Below are 18,769 nucleotides of genomic sequence, written 5' to 3' on the forward strand. Positions count from 1 at the left end.
TTCACAGTGTGATACTGAACCACCGCGCCTTCATACTCCACACCGACCAAGTTATTCACGGCAGCGACCATGGACCGCTCGAATAAGCCGTCCCCAATAACGGCATCGGGCACAGGCCCACAGCCCAGCGTGCGTGTAGAGAACGGGCGAGCAAATGCACGTCTTCCTACCGGCGACTCGGTTGATGTGCTGCTATACGGCGCGACGGTCGTGAGCTGGAAGAGCAATGGCAAGGAGAACTTGTGGGTGAGCGAGGCCGCGAAGCTGGATGGTAGCAAGCCGGTGAGGGGAGGGATACCTGTGGTGTTTCCGGTATGTTGCATTGTCAAGAGGCTGCGAGTGTGCTCTCCGCTAATCAACACAGTGCTTTGGCCCGCCTCCAAAGGACCACGCTACGGGAAAGCTTCCTCAACACGGCTTCGGACGAAACTCGAACTGGGAGTACCTGGGCTCTTCGTCGTCTGAGTCTGGGTCACTAGCAAGAGGAGGTGATGACTCGATCAAGCTTGACTTTGGGCTCTCGCACGCGCAGCTCAGCGAAGAGGCGAAGAAGCAGTGGCCATATGCGTTTGGACTGGTCTACTCAGTGACTTTGGGCAAGGACGGGCTACAGACAATGCTCAATGTCACGAACCAAGGCAAGGAGATGTTTGAGTTCCAGATGCTGCTGCATAGCTACTTCAGAGTGGATGTAAGCAACACCACAACCTTCATGTAAAGCTGTGCTGTGACTAACGTAGGTTTACAGGACGTCACACGCTGCTCCGTCAACGGCCTCGGCAGCACCACCTACATCGACAAAGTCCTTGACGCCAAAGAGCACCAGCAATCTACCCCCGAGCTCCGCATCACCGGCGAAGTCGACCGCGTCTACAAGTCCATCAAGCAGGACACCACCTCTATCGTGCAGGACGGCAAGTCGCGGCTCGATGTCCAGCGAGATCGCCTCGTGGACAGCGTGGTGTGGAACCCGTGGATCGAGAAGGCGAAGGGGATGGGTGACTTCGAGCCCAAGGATGGGTACAAGAATATGGTGTGTGTAGAGGTGGGTGCGGTGGATGGGTGGCAGAAGCTGGAGCCCGGCGAGACGTTCGAGGGCGGGCAGATCCTGAAGAGCCATCTTTGAGTGTTTCCAAGATGAGATGAGGGTCCATGGAGGTTGTTTGAAGGAAAAGCATCTTATGAAATCATGATTGCATGAGGTCGGACGGGGCTCAGGACGTCCGGGTCGAGACGAGGCCATAGAAGGAAGTGGAATAGCATGAAAGCTGAGTTATCGCTGAACCTTTCGAGAATCATGTGTACTTACTTACGCGCTCTCCCAATGGAGGAGAGCGGTGGACCGAGAGCTTGGTGGTATTTGAACCCCTGTCCGTCTTGGAGAAAGGCAGCCGCACCCACTTCCAGCCACCATCGGTGATACAACTGCAGTATTGCTGCAGGCTGGCTAGAGAGAAGGGTCATGGAACCAAGATCAAAATCGCAGTTGACCTAGGTCGTTCTCGCTCATCATAGCGTGTTCTCCAGGGTCAGAACAGTCAGCACATGACCATCAGAACTCTTTCGCCCTACGAGACGACTACTCGGCTGAACCTCCTCCATGCCGGATGACTTTAGATGATGGTCTTAAGTTTCACCATCTTGCCACACACCGGTGCTCATCTCCAGGGCACAAGCACGCTGAGATGGCGATCGAGCGGTTGTGACAGTTTTCCATCTGTTGAGATTTGGGAGAAGCTGGCTCTGGAATAACAAGTGCTCTCACAATCGATGATGAATACTAGGCTGCGAGGCTGGCGCCTAACATGTTCTCCAAGATCGAAACGTTCTCTTCAGATGCAGATACCCCATCTCGTGACCATATCGTTCTCTCGGAGAACAGGAATCCTTCCTTCTGCACCTTCACCAATCTGTCCTCGTGGATACTCGTGGTTATCGAGCATGTCCAATCTCTGCACTTGCGTCTCAAGTCGTCCTGCTTGAAGGTCCAAGTTTCGCACTAGGTCGTCCTCGTCAATCATTGAGCCGTCAGTGTATCATCATGCAGGCCGCAACCCTTCCCAAGGAACTGCCAAGCGCAGTCAAGGGGAAAAGAGTATGCTTCTTGCGAGATCTTGAGTTCGGGCGTACTCACCTCGACGTGGGTTCGATAGCACTCGAATGAATGCTAGCGATTTGTTCTCGCGACCTCGAGCTGCCCCTTGGTCGACTTTAAGTGTATGCCATGCTGCCGGTGACACTTCTCCGAGCCGCATTCATATCTTGAAGTCGTCGACTGGCCGTCGGGAGCCATAGCTGACGCTTCGCAGGTGGAGATGCACAATTCGACCACACCTCACCGAGGCAGGTCCTCGAACACTCCTTGAGCGAGCTTGGGGCAGCCAGCGCAGCTGTCATGACCTACTCGGTCTCTGCGAGACAGTCCCCGATTGTCCTCGACAACGCCGAAGTCCATTCTCTAGCGCGAGATATTGCAGCTTGAACTCGTGGGCCAGCATCGAGAGGAGATGCAAGTGTGTGCTAGATACGATCTTCAAGCTGTTGACAATGCTGAGGGAGCTTGCACAGTTCTTTAGGTGCTTAATGTGAATCTCTTTGCAGGGTCGTACTCTTCGTAACTTTACACAAGTGCTTTGGATATCATAACTACAGCCCTCGAACGCCATCTCAACCGACACCCGGCTCTCGCCGCTTAGATCGATAGATCGGCACAGCTGAACGCCGAATAGGAGTACGCATAATCGATAATAATCTGCGACACCGCGGCGTATAGACCCGGACCCAGCAAGAACAGACCAACGAACATGACGATGATGTGGACAACGGTCATGATCGATCGGAAGGCCCCGTTCCACCACTGGCCCTTGTAGAGGTGGTAGTAGGCGACAGCGAAGAAAATAAAGCCGAAGAAAGAGTCGAAGACGGCGCCGAGCAGGGAGAGGAAGTCGCCCATGCTGGGGATGACTTCAGCGAAGAGGAAGCCGATGAACCAGATGACGGCCATGACCGCAGCCCAGACGCTCCAGCCGATGACGGTGTTCGAATGCTGGTGATGTGATCCGCGCAAAACCTTGCCGTAGATGAATTTGGCGGAGACGTTTGCGTAGATGACACCAATGACGATTGTTGGAACGATGACGAAAGCGAAAGAAGCCTTCTTGTACGTCTCGACGCCCAGGGATCCGAATGCTGGTGCCGTGGAGTACTGGCCAAGGTAGTGGAAGCCGATCGCTGGTGGGACCACGAAGAGGAAGCCGGAAACGACGGTCACAACGGCGAGAGATTTAGGGAAATCTTGGGGCCGAATCATCTCAGAGATCGCGAAGGAGGTCAGCAGAGGTCTTCTAACATATCGGAGGGTCGATAGTACTTACGAAAGTCGGGAACAAGATCTGGGGGACCCAAATGAAGGTGATGTTGAGGACGGCATTCATGCAAGCGACGAATCCAGCACTACGTTCGAGCGGGAAGACGTAGGTGCCGACCTTGCCGCTGTTGATGACTGTGTCTTCTGGGTACTCGCCATAGTATCCATAGGAAGGGTGGTCCTCGATGCCGACAAACACCAAGAAGAGGAGGACGGAGAGGCCCATGGCGGCAGCGGAGAACATACTCATGAAAGAGACATGCTTGAGCGTTCGTGGCATGGACATGATAATGCCAATAAGCATCGTGATGACGGAAAAGACGGTCGTGCAGAGCGAGTGGTCGGACAGGGTGTTCAGGATCTTGGCGCCAGTAAGGACGTGGAAGCCGATCAGCATGATGTTGTTGGCGAGCAGCATAAAGGCGGTGAAGTGGTATGCGATCTTGCTCTTGCCGAAGGCGTAGTATCCAAAGTCGCAGATGTCCATGATTTGCGGATGCTTCATGATGAATTTGTGCATGGTCAAGGAGGTGATGTAGAAGAGTGTCCCTGCGACCAGCATGGTAATGATACCAGGGACCCAGCCGAGGACAGAGAGAGACCAGGTCTGAGCCATGATGGCGAGACAGACCTGCTCGCCGCAAAGCAACCAAGCAGCCTTCTGCCAGGTCATCGTCCGGAGTTTGATGTCATGGGAGTGGTCCTCTGCCACCAGCTCCTGGATGATGACAATCGAGCCTCGTCTTGTGTCGACATTCTCGGAGCCGGACTCTAAGTCGTCGACAACGTTGATCTTCGGATCAGTCTTGAACTCTTCATCGTATGGTGGAGAAGAAGCCATGGTGAGTGATACGGCCAATGATGGTCAAAGTCAGGTGACAGGACGTAGGGCTAACGATGCCTGGCGATGTTATTGGAAAACCATCAGACTGGGACCCATGTGGCAGTTTATAACTTCGTATGGTGTCCCATGCCAAGTGGCAGGGGACCGCCTGGATCGCGAGCATTTGAGGTGGATGCGATAGTCGTTCGTGTGGGAATGGCGTGCTTGCGCCGAAACGAAGGTCCTTCTGTGCAGGACCTGGCTTCTGGATGCCCGGAGAGGCCGGCCAGAACATCGGGTCCAAAGGCAAAATATGCACTAATTGCCTGCAAGGCGCCAACTAGTGGTAAGCTCTATCGCCCAGATGGCCGAGGCGTCTCACCCCACGTGCCAACTCGCTCAAGCTGCCGATAGAGCTAAGCTCAAGTCGTTAAGCTCCACGCTTGCACGGTCTTCTTTTCGCTAAGTCAGAAAATCCTTCTTGACCTCTTGGAATTTGTAGCGAGGGCGCACCCCACCCTCTTTTCGCCGCATTGCCAGGCTTTTTTGGAACCAAAATCGTCCCATCCATGGAGATGGCAATCAGCGAGAATCTAGCGATGTGAGAAGTTCCCCGTCGTAACATCTGAGGCCGAACTGGCGTCCAGTGGCACGCGAAGGCTGAATAGCGTCTTCGAGAGGATGCCACCAGCTGATGAGCTGCCATTTCTTTTGATAAGGTAAGATCCTGCCGCGTCCGGACGTAAGATCCGCTGCTAGTAGAATCGCTGATAGGACGATGCATGGATGCCATGGCTGGCTGGAGCAGCTAGACCATGCAGTAAGGCTGCAGTGAGGATGCATCTCGCTTGTCTATGGCTCGCCGTCAGCCCAACTTGGTGGATCGAGGGTCTGCTGGCCCATACCGGCCGCATGAGAGCCAAGTCGTCCGGAGGTGACCGTGACGGCCAAGAAGCGAAAGGCTAGTCTTGACGTGAGATCGCGTTCTCGGTGCTGGCACCACACCAATATCTCTACAGCAGCTTGTAGGGCGTTTGAGGGATTCCATCCAGCAGGAGAAGGCTGCATGGTTTCGGTGTTATTGTTGTTGTTATTGTTGTACAAGTGCATGGAAGGAAGGATTGCTGATCCTGCGAGAGCGACACTGACCCCGTCTTGAGGCATATATGCAAGGTAGGAAATAGGATCGCAGGAAGCAAGCTCGAGATACTGCTATCTGTACTCGTCAGTCTATATGCGTCCAAACGACCACGATGAAACACTGGTTAGCAGATACGCTGGTCTTGGGCATGCTGGCGAGGTGGGTCAAATTAAGGTATGGACAATGCGAAAGTCCAAATGAAAGGAAAGAGCGAAGGACGTGTGCCCTTCCGTATCTATCAACGTCAACCTCGCCGAATGTGTGGGATCCGTCACAGGCGAATTTGTGAAATGGAGTTCGCTGCGCCATCTTCTGAACAATCAGCAATGGACGGACTGTGTGTACTCTACCTTTCCCATCCCGGAGACGAAATGCCATCGAAGGTAGTTAAGGGCACTGTCACTGAAGAAGTTGGATCTGATAAATGGAACAGGCCGCAGCAAAAGACAACTGCAGGACAGCGGGTCGGTGGCTCAAATAGCCTTGGAAGTCGCAAAAGGGAAGACCAGGAATGAGATGGATGAGAAGGAGGTCGTGCCTGGGGTCAAGGGCAAGTACTACAACTGATACATTAGTGTACCCTGATTCTAAAAGGGCTTCATACCACTGCCCTACCCGACAATCTGCCAACGCTCAGCTTGTCATACTGCCATCCCGCTCTCCCAATCATCTACGGTCGATCCGTGGCTATCCAGCCCTCTACAACCACTCCAGCCCTGGCTATACTAGACAACGCCGGTACTGTCAAGCTCTTCAATCACTCTCAAGCCAATCTGGCTCCGCATCTTCGTCCTCCGGGTCATGCGAAAGCATCGAGCCTCGATCGCTCTCGTCCGCCTCGCTGGCAGCGGGCTCTGTCCCGGCAATGGTGACAGATGAGTTGATGGCTCTCGTAGTCGTATCCGCATCCAGACGCCGATTGGGTGTCGCGGACGTGATGATATCCGTTTGGTCGGACGCTTGCTTCTCTCCCGGTGGCTCCGCTGGAGTATTCGCGGAACGACTTAGTTCTTGATGAGGCTCGTTCCTCGGCTGGAGATTCTGGCTGTGACCATCATTACCTTCAGTGGCCATATCGTCTTCATCAGGCACGAAGCCACCTCCATGGTCATCGTGATCATCCTTCTCCAAACCTGAGCCACCACCGTCGACCGGCAGGAAATCACCTGCAGCATTGCCAACATGGTCATCCACCTCTGGTCCAGCCTCCTCATCCGGTAGGAAGCCACCTCCACCCTCATCCAAGCCGTCTTGGAGGAGTCTGCTACCGTCGTCTGTAGGAACAAATCCTCCTCCACCATATCCTTCTTGGGTTACCGCACTGGGCAGAAAGCCACCGCCAGTGATGTCGTTGTCACTGTCGTCGGGCAGAAACCCGCCGCCCTCCTCGTCGCTAGCATGGTGGTGGGCAGTATGGAGCGCTTCTCCGCGTTCGGGAGTGGTTTCGTGCGCACTGTCCTCGTCCTCTACAATCCTCCGTCGGCTGCGAGTAACTCGGGAGGCAGACGTCGAAGGATTGGCCCTGCTGTCATCTTCATCGCCATCCTCGCTTCCAGCATCCGAAAAGTCAGCAGCTTCTTCGCTCTCCTCGTCCTTAACCCGCTTATTACTCTGCTTAGCCGCACCATCAACTTTCTTCTTGCGTGAAGCAGTGCCGCTAGCAAGTTCCATCAACGAGAAGCGACCTGCAGTCGGCAACGTCTCGTTATCCGCAGCGTCTGACTGAACAAACCCACCGCCCTCGTAGTCCAGATCGTCATTATTTCCACCATGGTCCTCTTCCATCTCAACATCGGCTGCTGCTTCTCCATACGTCGCTACCCTCTCTCTGATCCTCAAGCCTACCAAGAACTTGCGCCACAAGCCCAGCGCAACTTTACTTCTCGCCATCGCCTCCTCCTCCACTCGCTCGTCCAGCAAGCCTTCAATGATAGTTCTTACAGAATCGCCGTTCTCTTCCGCAATAACGACTCCATCTGTGACCGGTGTGCCTCTCCTGCCTTCAAATTTGAAGCCCGTCACGGCATCAACCCAATCAACACCCAGAACCTTGGCCGCGTCACGTGCGAGCGGATGTCGAACGTGCACGCCTCCTGCAGGAACCATGGAAGGAACGTATATGTCGAGATTGCCGAAAGCGTTGCGAGGTACCTTGCCATTACGGACGGGCTGCGGCACGTACAGGTCGGTCTGAAAGTGCGCGTAGAGAGGTGTCATCTCCCTCTCCTCCTCGCCTCCGTCATCACCGTCCATTGCAGCAGAAGGGGACCTCTGCAGTCTCCTGGAGCGAGGCGCAGGAATACGCTTCAGCGGCTGCTCGCCTTCCTTGATCTCGCGACCCAGCCTGAACCACTTATCTGCGCTGCGACAAATGCATACGTCGGTCCGCCTATAGACCGCCTCCATACGTGGCTTCGCAGCCGTGCCAGCATTGACCTTGCCGACCTCTCGCCTCGGGTGTATGACTTCATGGCGTCTCATATGCCGCTCGAGCGCGTAGTAAGGATGATCTTTGAAGTCCACCACATTACCCGGTAGCCCTTCTTTCGCCTCGCGCTGGCTCAGCTCAGCGTCCTCTACTTGATCCCGATCCAAGGCTTCGCCTCTGCGGCGGAAGAAGCGCAAAACTTTCTTGAACCATGCGGCGCCGTTGGTCGTGCTTTCGACTCGGGTACGGCGGGTTTTGGCATTGAACGCACGAGCGTAACGACGGGTGACATCCCGGACTACACAGTCTTGTTCGAACGCAATGGCGTAGCTGAGCTGAGTGAGGTGATAGGATGATGGTGGCTCCAGCTTAGATGGTTTGGCGACGGTACTTGAGACGATAGGGTCCACCGGAATCCACTTTTGATGAGCTGGATTGAATGCTTCTATCCAAAAGACAGGAAAGTTCAGTCTTCGAACAGATGTCTTTGGTTTGGATGATGCTACAGGTGGTGCTGGATCGGGAGCAAATGAGGGCTGACCGAGACGGCGGCGGGCTGATGGGACTTTGCCTACCGTTGAAGAGGATTGCATAGCATGGTCGTCGGTGTCAGAGTTTGGAGCTGAAGAACGCATTCCAGACGCTGTGGCGTACACGACTGGCTTGTTCACCTTTTGTGGCGTGCTGGACTTGTTTGTCGGGTTGCCAAAGGGTAGAGGCTGTAGAGAGCAGACCAGTCGAGCCTCAACCCCAACAGATCGTAATAGAGCACAAAACAGCTGATTACCAGTGTCCTGCGAGCCTTCGAGATCGCGAGCAGCCGAGATAAAGTCGGACCGATCCACTGGCCCAGCTTTGATATCATCTGGTTCTGTCTCCCACTGTGCGCTGCGCATCCCAGAAGCTGTGATTTGGAATGTCCCCCTGAAGATGTCCGAGGCTTGTCTTAGGCCGTCCATGAAAGCTTCGGTCTGCCGGAATTGAGAGTCTGCTGCTTTTGGGTTTAGGAAGGAGATGACATTCTTGGGTAGCAGTGGCCGCAGATGTCGCTGAACAGAAAGATTGTTACACCAGCTGTTGATGTACATGCAGTGTCCGAGCAGACAGAGTACGTGGGCTTTGTGCACCTGGAGTCGATATGCTTTCTCTGCGACGGATGCTGGTTTGCGCTTCAGGCGGACCTGACGCTTCGGGACGGAGTCCACGGCAACGGAGACGTCTGCAATACCGTCGTCGTGCTGGTCAGCTGCGGCCGGGCTGGATGCAGCAGGCTGATCAAGGTCCACGTCTTCGAAGCCGAAGTCGCTCTCATCTTCGTCATCTGAAGCAGAAGAGTCTTCCACCGTCTGCATATTCAGGGGTAACGGGCGGGGTGGCGTATTCAGCTGCCGCTCATGCTTTCCTGGAGAGCCGGCATCCGGCTTCGACTTCGCGGCCACTCGCCGTCTCTTCAACGGTCTGTCTGAGAGCTCCTCCGCCAGGGGATCGACGACAGCCGCCTCGGCAAGCATATCTCCATAAACATCGTCGTTTCCAGCCTTAGACTTCCGGGAAGATCGAGTGGTCCGTTGGCCGTTTGTAAGCGCTCGAGCCGGACCGTCAACAGCTCGTGCCTTGCCTTTACCTCGATTGGGAGCCATGCAAGCTGTCGATAGTGAGACCGGTCCACTAGATTGGTGTGCGCTGTGTAAGAGACCTTCTCACAGACGACGATAGCCCACTGACGGGAGTGATGTGACCCTTTGGGCCGCAATTCCTTGTCGGAGAAGACGGTCCACTAGATCGGTGTGAGCCGTATAAGGGACCTTCTCACACACAATGACAGCCCACTGACGGCAGTGATGTGGCCTTTTGAGCCGCGATTCCGTTCGGAGAAGAAGGTCCACTTGATCAGTGTGAGCCGTATAAGGGACCTTCTCACAGACAAAGACAGCCCACTGACGAGAGTGATGTGGTCTTTCTGACCGCAATCTCGTGTCGGAGAAGACTGTCACTGCCAGCTATATCCGGGCGGCCGCTTTCACTATTTTTCGCTTGCCGTGTCGAAGTAATTGCGTTTTCCAGATGAGAACGGAGTGGTAGCGCGCTTGTGTCGCGTACTCATGTGATCAGCCGCACGCAGGTGAGCTGGCCTGCAGCTGATAGCATCTCTCTATCCGAATCGCGGTGCCCTGCAAAGAGAGCACACCCATCACGCTGCACTATAGTATCTGCGCGAACTCGTGCGTGTCGATGTGAGCCTGCAATCAGTACTAGCAAGACTTGAGGCGACACATGTGCTGGCAAAACCGACGTCTGAGGTGCATGCCAAGCCTTTCCGGCCAACGGCCCGCATATGCAAGCGCAAGCGCGATCGCGTGTTTTGTTGATCGCTGGTGAACTGACCAAAAGAACGACCCGACACAAAGCATTGAGCTTCAGAGAATCTACGTGAAGCTGGGAGAGGCCTGGATGGAGCATATGAAGGCACCGTAGCCACATCAAACGCCCACTAACATTGCAGCGAACTACCAACTTACACTCCCACCCGGACCACAACACGACAACCAGGAAACGATGGAGAACTACCAGAAGCTCGAGAAGGTCGGGGAGGGCACGTACGGTGTCGTTTACAAGGCGCGCGACCTCACTACACCCGATCAACGCATCGTCGCGCTCAAGAAGATTCGCCTTGAAGCAGAAGATGAGGGTGTCCCATCAACAGCCATTCGCGAGATCTCGCTATTGAAGGAGATGAACGATCCTGCGATTGTGCGCTTACTCAACATTGTTCATGCGGATGGCCACAAGCTCTATCTCGTGTTTGAGTTCCTCGACTTGGACCTGAAGAAGTACATGGAGGCGCTGCCTGTGAGCCAGGGTGGGCGGGGCAAGCCATTACCAGACGGCGCGATGGAGGGGAGGATGGGACATATGGGATTGGGGACGGAGATGGTAGGTTTGGCGTATTCTTCGTCCAAGCAGCCACCTACTAACATCCTGCTCAGGTCAAGAAGTTCACCACACAGCTACTGACCGGCATCCGCTACTGCCATTCCCACCGCATCCTCCACCGCGACCTGAAGCCCCAGAACCTTCTCATCGACGTGAACGGCAACCTCAAGATTGCTGACTTCGGTCTCGCCCGCGCCTTTGGCGTCCCTCTCCGCACATACACCCACGAAGTCGTCACGCTCTGGTACCGCGCGCCGGAGATCTTGCTGGGCGGGAGACAGTACAGCACGGGTGTCGACATGTGGAGCATCGGCTGCATCTTCGCAGAGATGGCGACGCGCAAACCACTCTTCCCGGGTGACAGCGAGATCGACGAGATCTTCAAGATTTTCCGCGTGTTGGGTACGCCTTCGGAGAACGACTGGCCAGGCGTCACGTCGTTCCCGGACTTCAAGTCGAGCTTCCCTAAATGGGAGCGCAAGCATGATGAGGAGATTGTGACGAAGGATGCGGTGAAGATGCTGGGCAACGAGGGGCTGGATCTGCTGGAGGCGCTGTTGGTCTACGATCCGGCGGGCAGGATCAGTGCGAAGCAAGCTTGCTTGCACGGGTACATCCAACCAAGCATGGGCGTCTTTGGCGGAAGGACGAATGGGTATCATTGAGGGATGGGATGTGGAGGACGGGACGCAGTACGTCTGATGATGGACATGATACGATGAGGAGGCAAGGACGAAAAGGGACATGCGGTAGGCTTGAGGATATTCCAGATGTCTCCTTTGTCAGATCAAGGGTTGCGGGCAAGGGACAGCAGGACTGGCGTTGCATTAGAGATACTGGAACACTGCAAATGTGCATTGACAATGAGCTCTTCGCAGCAACAGAAATGACTTTGAGGAATTCTGATGTCTTGAGTGTTTAGTGTTGATCCACCTCTTCTCCGTCACAGTAGCTTCATGTTCTTTTTTGGGAAGATGTACTCCGTTTAAATTATGTCCCATATTGAGTTGCTACCTCTCTACTCCGCCTGCTCCGCTTCTTGCACCTTGAGACATCACCCCCCCATGCGAGAGACACCTTTCAATGCCAGAATCGCAAAACCATGCCACCCCTCAACCCCACTGACCTCCTCCCCCTCCCCCAAGGCCCCCGCCTGATCCTCTACCACCAAACCCACCACCACCCCAACCATGACCAACCAGTCTCCTTACTTCCTTTCATAACCAACCCCACCGGCGTAACCCACCTCATCCTCGCAGCCGTCCATCTCAACTCCACCCCCGGCGACCTCACCCTCAACGACAACCCCCCATCTCATCCCAAATTCGCCACCCTCTGGTCCGAAGTCGCCTGGCTCCGCGCAACAGGAATAAAATGCCTCGCCATGCTCGGCGGAGCCGCCAAAGGTACCTTCACCCGTCTGGCCACGGAGGATGAGGGGGCGTTTAGAACGTACTACGAGCCTCTACGGGACTTCCTGCGGACTTATGACTTCGACGGCATGGACTTGGATGTCGAAGAGGAAGTCTCGTTGTCCAGTATGATCCGACTCATCGACACGCTACGAGCGGATTTTGGACCGGAGTTCTTGATCACCATGGCGCCGGTGGCGACTGCGCTGTTGGTTGGTCAACCGCACTTGTCGGGGTTCAATTACTTTGAGTTGGAGCGCCAGAGGGGAAGGGAGATTGCGTGGTATAATGTGCAGTTCTACAATGGATGGGGGAGTGCGGGGACGACTATGTGGTACGATGCTATTGTCGCTGCTGGGTGGGCGAGCAGGAGGGTGGTGCTGGGTCTGCTTACGAGCCCGAAGTTGGGCAGTGGGTTTGTGCGATGGGAGGGGCTGGGAGGGGTGTTGAGGACGCTAAGGAGTAGGTATGGGGAGGGGTTTGGGGGTGTGATGGGATGGGAGTACTTTTGCAGTGAGCCTGCTGGGGAGGAGAGGCCTTGGGAGTGGGCGGAGCGGGTTGCTGGGGTGGTGAGGAGGGCGGTGCCGTTGGAGGCTCCTGTTCAGCAACAAGGAGAGCCGGCGCAACAGGGCCCGATGAGGCCGTTCGGAGCCTCTTTGCCTACGCCTGCTCATCCCTACCCGGCTGAGAGCGTGAAGAGCTTACAAGATCTAGGCTTCAACCAGCAGCAAGCGGTTGCAGCGCTCAATGCTACAGACGGCAACATCGAGCAAGCAGCCGGACTCTTGTTCGCAGACTGAGCAGCCCAGAGCATGAGATGATCACCACGACGAGCAGCAGGACCGCCGCGTCGCCAACTTCGAACCTCAGCTATCCAAGGACACCGTAATCACTCTGCACCGCATCACCATCCCAGCTGCAACACCCCCGCCACCGCCCACGCACGCAACGGGTACTCGCACACCGACTCTGCCTCCCCGTACTCGCACACTCGCCACCTCACCGTCCCCAATCCCCAAACCACAACATCCCCCTCCTCGCACACGTCCCACCCCCCGAATCCCGACAAAACCACAAGGGCACCACCACACCATCACCCCAAAAACACCCTTTGTCCGAATTCCAATCAAGCGCTCTCGCAGCACAAACGCAACAATCGCCTGGCCTGGGTTTTCTAGAAATTCTCGAATCTTGTGCCCAACGTCGCACAGCGTGCTGCACCACCTCCGCCGCGTCTCCACAGCCGTTGTGCAATTCCCAGGAACGTTGCGGAGTGACGTGACGCCGTGCGACGCGGTGTTGCTGCGGGTTTCCGCGGACCTGGTCGAGGGGGCATGAGGTGCGCAGGACAGGGTACAGGGAGCCGGCTAAAGTTGAGTGAGCCGTGTGGTTGTGGTGGTTCGGATGGCGGCCGATACGACATGTGCCACGGGTGGAGGCGCGCGCATATACGACCTCTACAATATGTATGGACCTGCGATGACCCGTCTCAGCGCCAGACAAGGGCGGTGGTGTAGGCGTGGCGGCGGCGTGGCGAGCGGTTTTGGGAGCCGTTGATGCCGTCTGTCAACTCTGACGAATGTGCCGAGTGTGGATGGATGGCTGCAGGATGAGACGATTCGCTCCGACGCCTGCCCTCGTGGCCGCCAAACGGGCGGTTTAGTCGGTGGGTGTGTGAGGACGCGAGGGCGTGTAGTCCTGGCTGGGTTTGGGGTTGAGACATGTGGTGGTGGCGAGAATGTTTTCTTCGGTTGGCTGGATGGGTGGGATCTGTCATCGGAGAGCTCGTTGTGTTGCGAGAATTGTGGGCAGATTCGACATAGGAAAGCGAGGCACGTGAGTATGTGATAAATGTTCTCTTCTCGCTATAGCTACATCGCCTCCAGTAATCGCTCGACAGCCAACGTAAATATGTAAGTATGCGTATAGTATGTACAAAGCCCAGCTCAGCTCGCTGCAGTAACAAACATAGGTTCTTGCTACATGTATGTGTCAAGAATACAATACCAATCGTCTCCCAAACCACAACCCAACCAGCCGTTCGCTTTTTCAAACAAGCAAGCAAGCAGTATCCCAAGTCCAGCAGCGCAGCGCACAACAAGCCCACATATCTTTCTGCCCTTTTCACTGTCTTTTTCCAATCAGCCCAATGTACCAGTATGATCACAAATAGAAATAATGCCGTCAGCGCTCTTGGTATCATCTCAATATGCAAAGCCCCAGACACACACAAAACCCCAAACCGCCCGGAAACGCCATGCTGAAACATCAAAAATTCTGACCAAACCAGATCGATCCAATCACATTCACATCCCCAGCGCTTCGACGTTCGACCTGAACTGCGCCTTCTCGAAGCTCCGCCGTGACCGTAGTGAAGTGCTCGAAGCGCCGGCCGCGGTATCGTGTTGATACAGTGGCGAAGGCGGTAGCGGCGGCCTAGTTCGAACAGCAAAATCCACGTTAGGTCTCATTCATTCATTCAGTCCCCGAGAAGGCAGCGTATGTCAAGGGTTGCTGTTCTTGCTGCTGTCGAACAAAGAACGTTGCGAGGGTTGTTGTGGTATTGGTGGTGGCACGTACCGAGCGTGGTGGCTGGCGTTTCCGTTTCCGTTACCGCCGCCGGCGCCAGCGCCTCCTCCTGAGCCGTCTTGGGCATGTTGTTTGGTTCGTAACAAGTTGACCATGCTGCGGCCGAATTTGCGCGCTTTCACGCTTGGAGTCGGGTTGTTGCGGGAAGAGGCGTCGTCGAGTTCGCGGACTTTGATCTCCATGCCCACGGTCGGCGGGTTGGAGTACTGTGCTTTGCGCATCTCCTCTTCCCAGGGCTTGCGGTATTTGATGTAGTCGGCTGGCACCCAGCGGGGACGTTCCGGGTCTGATTCGGGCTGTTGGGCGAGTGGAGAGCCGTCCGGGTGTTGGAAGGAGTGTGGTGGTGCGGGAGGAACGTGCACAGGCATGTGGCTGGGTGATGCAGGGGCGTTGGGGGATGTTGGGCGAAGAGAATTAGATGTTTGCACGGTGCGTGCCTTTTGCAAGGCTTGTGCAACGGCGGCGCGTGGCTGGCCGCCGCCCTTGTTGTCCACGTAGACGTCCTCGACGAAGGCCAGGAATGTTTGCACATCTGTCTCTGTGCTCATGGCGCCCAGGCTGACGCGAACCACGCCAGTGGGCCTCCCGAACATGAGCTGGGTTGGGTGAGTACAGCGATGGCCTGCTGCGTAGGCTGCTCGCATCTCCATCGGTGACCAGCCCAGGTACGACGCCATGCCACCAGGGTTGCAGAGAGATCCGCTGCGCACGTAGATCTGGCGTTCGTCTGCTGCCTCCTCGACCTGCTCGTAGCCAACCATCGTGTCATCAGATCTGATGATGTTGAAAGCGACCGTAGCACCTTGAACTGAAGGATCGCCATAGACGGCAACGTCATCCTTGTAGCAGACGGCGACGGGCTTGCCGTTTGAATGTTTGAGCGAGCTCAGCCCATCCCAGACCATCTTCCCGAGCTGCGCGGTGTGATGCGAGATGAACTTCATCGGATTGGGGCCGTACAGTCGCTCGTGACACGTCATCGCGTGGTCCAGAGCAAAGATCGAATGGAACGGTAACGTCCCATCCTCCAGACGGTTGTGCACAGCACCTTCCTTCTTCGCGTGCCAGGTGTCCTGAATGGCTATGATCATGTCGACGGTCCCGCCACCGAAGAACTTACGACTCCCCAGAACGTGGTCCGAAGCTTTCCGAACAATCAGGGCGCCGATGTTGGGGAACCCAAAGATCTTGTAGAACGACAGGGCAGTGAAATCCGGTGCGTTTGCAGCATCGGAGAAATCCAGAGGCGCCGTGCTCGCAAGCGCAGCTGCGTCCAACAGTGTGTACGTCGCAGCCTTGTGGAACGACTTCCGGATCCGACCACACCTGCGTAACGTTAGCAAGTCTTGACCTCGGTGGGATCCTCATGATGCGTTTTGTGCCTACCAACTCAGCGGCAGCCGCCGCCCGGTCATGTTCGACTGTCCAGGATACGCGAACAAGCCCAGCTGTCTTGCCCTCGGACCGCCAAAGCCACCGCTGTTGATCCAGAGATCCACCTCTTCGTCGCTCGCAAAACATCGGTGCATCTTGGTCAACTCTCTTGCGCCCACTAGCGAGGTGTGTGCGTCCTTGTGATACCCGTACCACACCGGCGTGTTCGTCGTTGCCGCATAGTCCTTGAAGCAGTCGATGACCATCTTGATGGACGCTGTCGCATTCATAGTGAAGACGAGGTCGAACTCGTCGGGATCCGCGCCAAAGAATCGAAGCGCGCGTTCGCGGATGGCGTCTACGCGGTGTCCTGAGATCGCAGAAGGTGTAGACGCAGAGTGAGGATTGCCGTAGAGGTTCGAGACCATATCAGTAGCGAACTCTTCAATCATGGATTTCGCATAGATCTGTTGAGCTTGTCAGTTCCGTCTCATCTTCTCCAACGCAGAGTAGACGCACCGTAGTCCCGCCATGGTCCAGATAGGTCTTGCCCTTCAACTGGGGATACTCGCGATCTTTAAAGTCTTCCACATCGTCGGGCTGCATGTCTTCGGGACAGGAATCTGAAGGTAGCGATGTGAAGTCGGTCTGGTAACCATGTTCCGGCTCAGAGGCACTGGAGAGAGAAGAAATGTCGTCGGCGGAAGAGCGCGCACTGCGCGACTTTGTGAATCGTGACCGACTCGCAACTTTTCGTGGTGAAGATTTGGCGGAGGGAGCGCGGTTGATGTCGTTGGAAGCGTGAACGGCGTCGAGGATGTGGGCAGGAATCTCCATTCTAAAGCTGAGGGAAAGTGTTGTGCTTTGTTGGAGTAATTGGAATAGTAGGGTTGGCTCAGCACATGTCCGAACGTTCCTGGCTAGTTATACAGCATATGTCGCGGCGAGGTCGACCCAAGATTGGTCGTGTAATTCACAGCAATTCCAGAGGAGATAGGGTTAGTAACGAGCGACGTCGGTGGAAGGCCCTTTGTTGCAGCAGCAGCAGTCGTGACAGTGAATGGAAGGCGTGAGAGCTCAAGAGGGAAGGTGGTCGAAGGATGGGAACACCATGACGCCCTCGGACAGAGAGCAGTTGGACGAGAGAAGCAGAGAAGAGAGGCGTGACGAGCAAGGACCGGGGGGTGTGCTATTGGCCGGCAGCCAGGCTTGGGACTCGAGGGCTAGCCGACTGCCCCGTGCTCCCTACCGCCAAATCTGGTGCTCTTGGATATCGCTAGACCTCCGAGACCTCTCAACGGCGCTCACTAAACTTCACACCGTCTCGGCCGCTACGCCACGACTCCTGAGGTGGCCCAGAAGCGTGATGCTTTTCTGATCTGGGAAGCGGATGCATCAGGAGACTGTACTGCTCTAGTGGACGAAACAGACGACAAATCACGCAGTCCGTCCCACGACACAGGACTGGTGAGCTGTACCAGTACCCGACTTGCGCTCAAGCCCGTCCAAGCTACTGGTGTGCTGAGTTGGAGCGGCGACAACGTGGCAGAGGGCATGCACATTCCCAGACAGTCCCGTCGCACAAGACCGATAGCAGTTGCATATCAACCGTCTGATCGATGATGAGCTTGCAGCGACCACTACGAGCACGCTTGCAGAGCGGGAGAATGGACTGCCGGAGGAATGGAGATATCACCCATGATCCAGGGGTAGATCTGGAAGGAGTGCGGTTTGTGATGTCCCAGCGAACTGCCCAGATCGAGCTTAGATTCGTTGCAGATCAATCAGTTAAACCTCCGAGCCGCCTATGACGGCGGCTGGAAGGAAGACTAAGGTTGGCATTAGCGGCGCGCCCCACCCTCGGCACAGGCGCATTAGCCAGGAACCAGATTTGATGATCTGATGATGAGATGTGCAGAATCCTAAAGGAGCGCTGAGGAGCGGAGATCTGACTCGGCTGGTGAACTGGACGAGCCGAACAAAAGCATGTGCCAGCTGAGGTCTCCGCGCATCGAAGCTGTTCTGGTCATTGTAGATGCTGTAAGCGGCGTGAAAGGGCTGCAGGTAGCCGTCGAAGGGTGTGAGACCGCAGCGGTTACACAGGCCGGCCGTTGTTCCTGTGCCACGCCATCACCCCGCCCAGGGATGCGCTGCGGCCGCATGTTCGAGATGGGCAGCTCCACGGAAGAGCACGGGAGGATGAATTGGATTTGAGAAGCGACTCGGACGCATGTGGAAGAAGTGCCGCGATATGGTCAGGGGCACGAAACTCGGGCGTTTGCCGACGAGCGCCAAGGGCAGGTACAGAGTGTGGTGAGGGTGGGGAAGGGCAATTTGAAACCGATTTAACGAGTGCACTAATGCGTGCGCTTGGGCCGGCGGCTGCACCAGAGAAGCAGGGTTGGCGAGGGCGAGTCGTTTGCACGCATGCCACTCTCTCTCCAAAGCCACCCGTTGTGCGGTCGAGAGCGCCGGCCGCCAGGAGGAGGATGGCGTGGAGTGGCAGCACATCGCTCTTGCCTCCTCTCAACCCGCGGACGTCGCCGTCGCTCCTTCCCAAAGCAATTGATCGTTGCTGTGCCTTCCCCACGTAGACGGACGACGACCTCGACCTCGCCAACCTCGCCCTGCCCTTGCCCTTGTCCGCGAGTGCTGTGTAGCGCAAGATATCACCCTCTCCAGACCCGCACTGACTCCTTTT

At 55.9% G+C, this 18,769-nt stretch overlaps 6 protein-coding genes across 6 annotated transcripts; 3 read left to right on the forward strand and 3 right to left on the reverse strand.

Annotated features, from left to right (window-relative positions):
* Positions 1–69: 69 nt before the first annotated feature.
* On the forward strand, positions 70–1,126 carry LTR77_011191 (uncharacterized protein; the record flags this gene model as incomplete). The annotated part of the gene is made up of 3 exons (XM_064808402.1): positions 70–312; positions 365–691; positions 749–1,126. The coding sequence occupies 3 exons, from the start codon at positions 70–72 to the stop codon at positions 1,124–1,126; spliced, it is 948 nt and encodes a 315-aa protein (XP_064653403.1).
* Positions 1,127–2,692: 1,566 nt separating this feature from the next.
* On the reverse strand, positions 2,693–4,208 carry LTR77_011192 (uncharacterized protein; the record flags this gene model as incomplete). The annotated part of the gene is made up of 2 exons (XM_064808403.1): positions 2,693–3,310; positions 3,375–4,208. The coding sequence occupies 2 exons, from the start codon at positions 4,206–4,208 to the stop codon at positions 2,693–2,695; spliced, it is 1,452 nt and encodes a 483-aa protein (XP_064653404.1).
* Positions 4,209–6,084: 1,876 nt separating this feature from the next.
* On the reverse strand, positions 6,085–9,399 carry LTR77_011193 (uncharacterized protein; the record flags this gene model as incomplete). The annotated part of the gene is made up of 1 exon (XM_064808404.1): positions 6,085–9,399. One exon carries the CDS (start codon positions 9,397–9,399, stop codon positions 6,085–6,087), a length of 3,315 nt encoding a protein of 1,104 aa, XP_064653405.1.
* Positions 9,400–10,315: 916 nt separating this feature from the next.
* CDC28 (Cyclin-dependent kinase catalytic subunit) lies at positions 10,316–11,358 on the forward strand (the record flags this gene model as incomplete). Its single annotated transcript, XM_064808405.1, has 2 exons — positions 10,316–10,693; positions 10,747–11,358. 2 exons carry the CDS (start codon positions 10,316–10,318, stop codon positions 11,356–11,358), a joined length of 990 nt encoding a protein of 329 aa, XP_064653406.1.
* Positions 11,359–11,795: 437 nt separating this feature from the next.
* LTR77_011195 (uncharacterized protein) lies at positions 11,796–12,905 on the forward strand (the record flags this gene model as incomplete). Its single annotated transcript, XM_064808406.1, has 2 exons — positions 11,796–12,571; positions 12,620–12,905. 2 exons carry the CDS (start codon positions 11,796–11,798, stop codon positions 12,903–12,905), a joined length of 1,062 nt encoding a protein of 353 aa, XP_064653407.1.
* A 1,704-nt stretch (positions 12,906–14,609) lies between these two features.
* Positions 14,610–16,905, reverse strand: LTR77_011196 (uncharacterized protein; the record flags this gene model as incomplete). Its single annotated transcript, XM_064808407.1, has 3 exons — positions 14,610–16,020; positions 16,081–16,535; positions 16,588–16,905. The coding sequence occupies 3 exons, from the start codon at positions 16,903–16,905 to the stop codon at positions 14,610–14,612; spliced, it is 2,184 nt and encodes a 727-aa protein (XP_064653408.1).
* Between the last annotated feature and the right edge of the window lie 1,864 nt (positions 16,906–18,769).

This window comes from Saxophila tyrrhenica (assembly GCF_035928015.1).
Source record: "Saxophila tyrrhenica strain CCFEE 5935 chromosome Unknown scaffold_35, whole genome shotgun sequence".
Taxonomy (NCBI): Eukaryota; Fungi; Ascomycota; class Dothideomycetes; order Mycosphaerellales; family Extremaceae; genus Saxophila; species Saxophila tyrrhenica.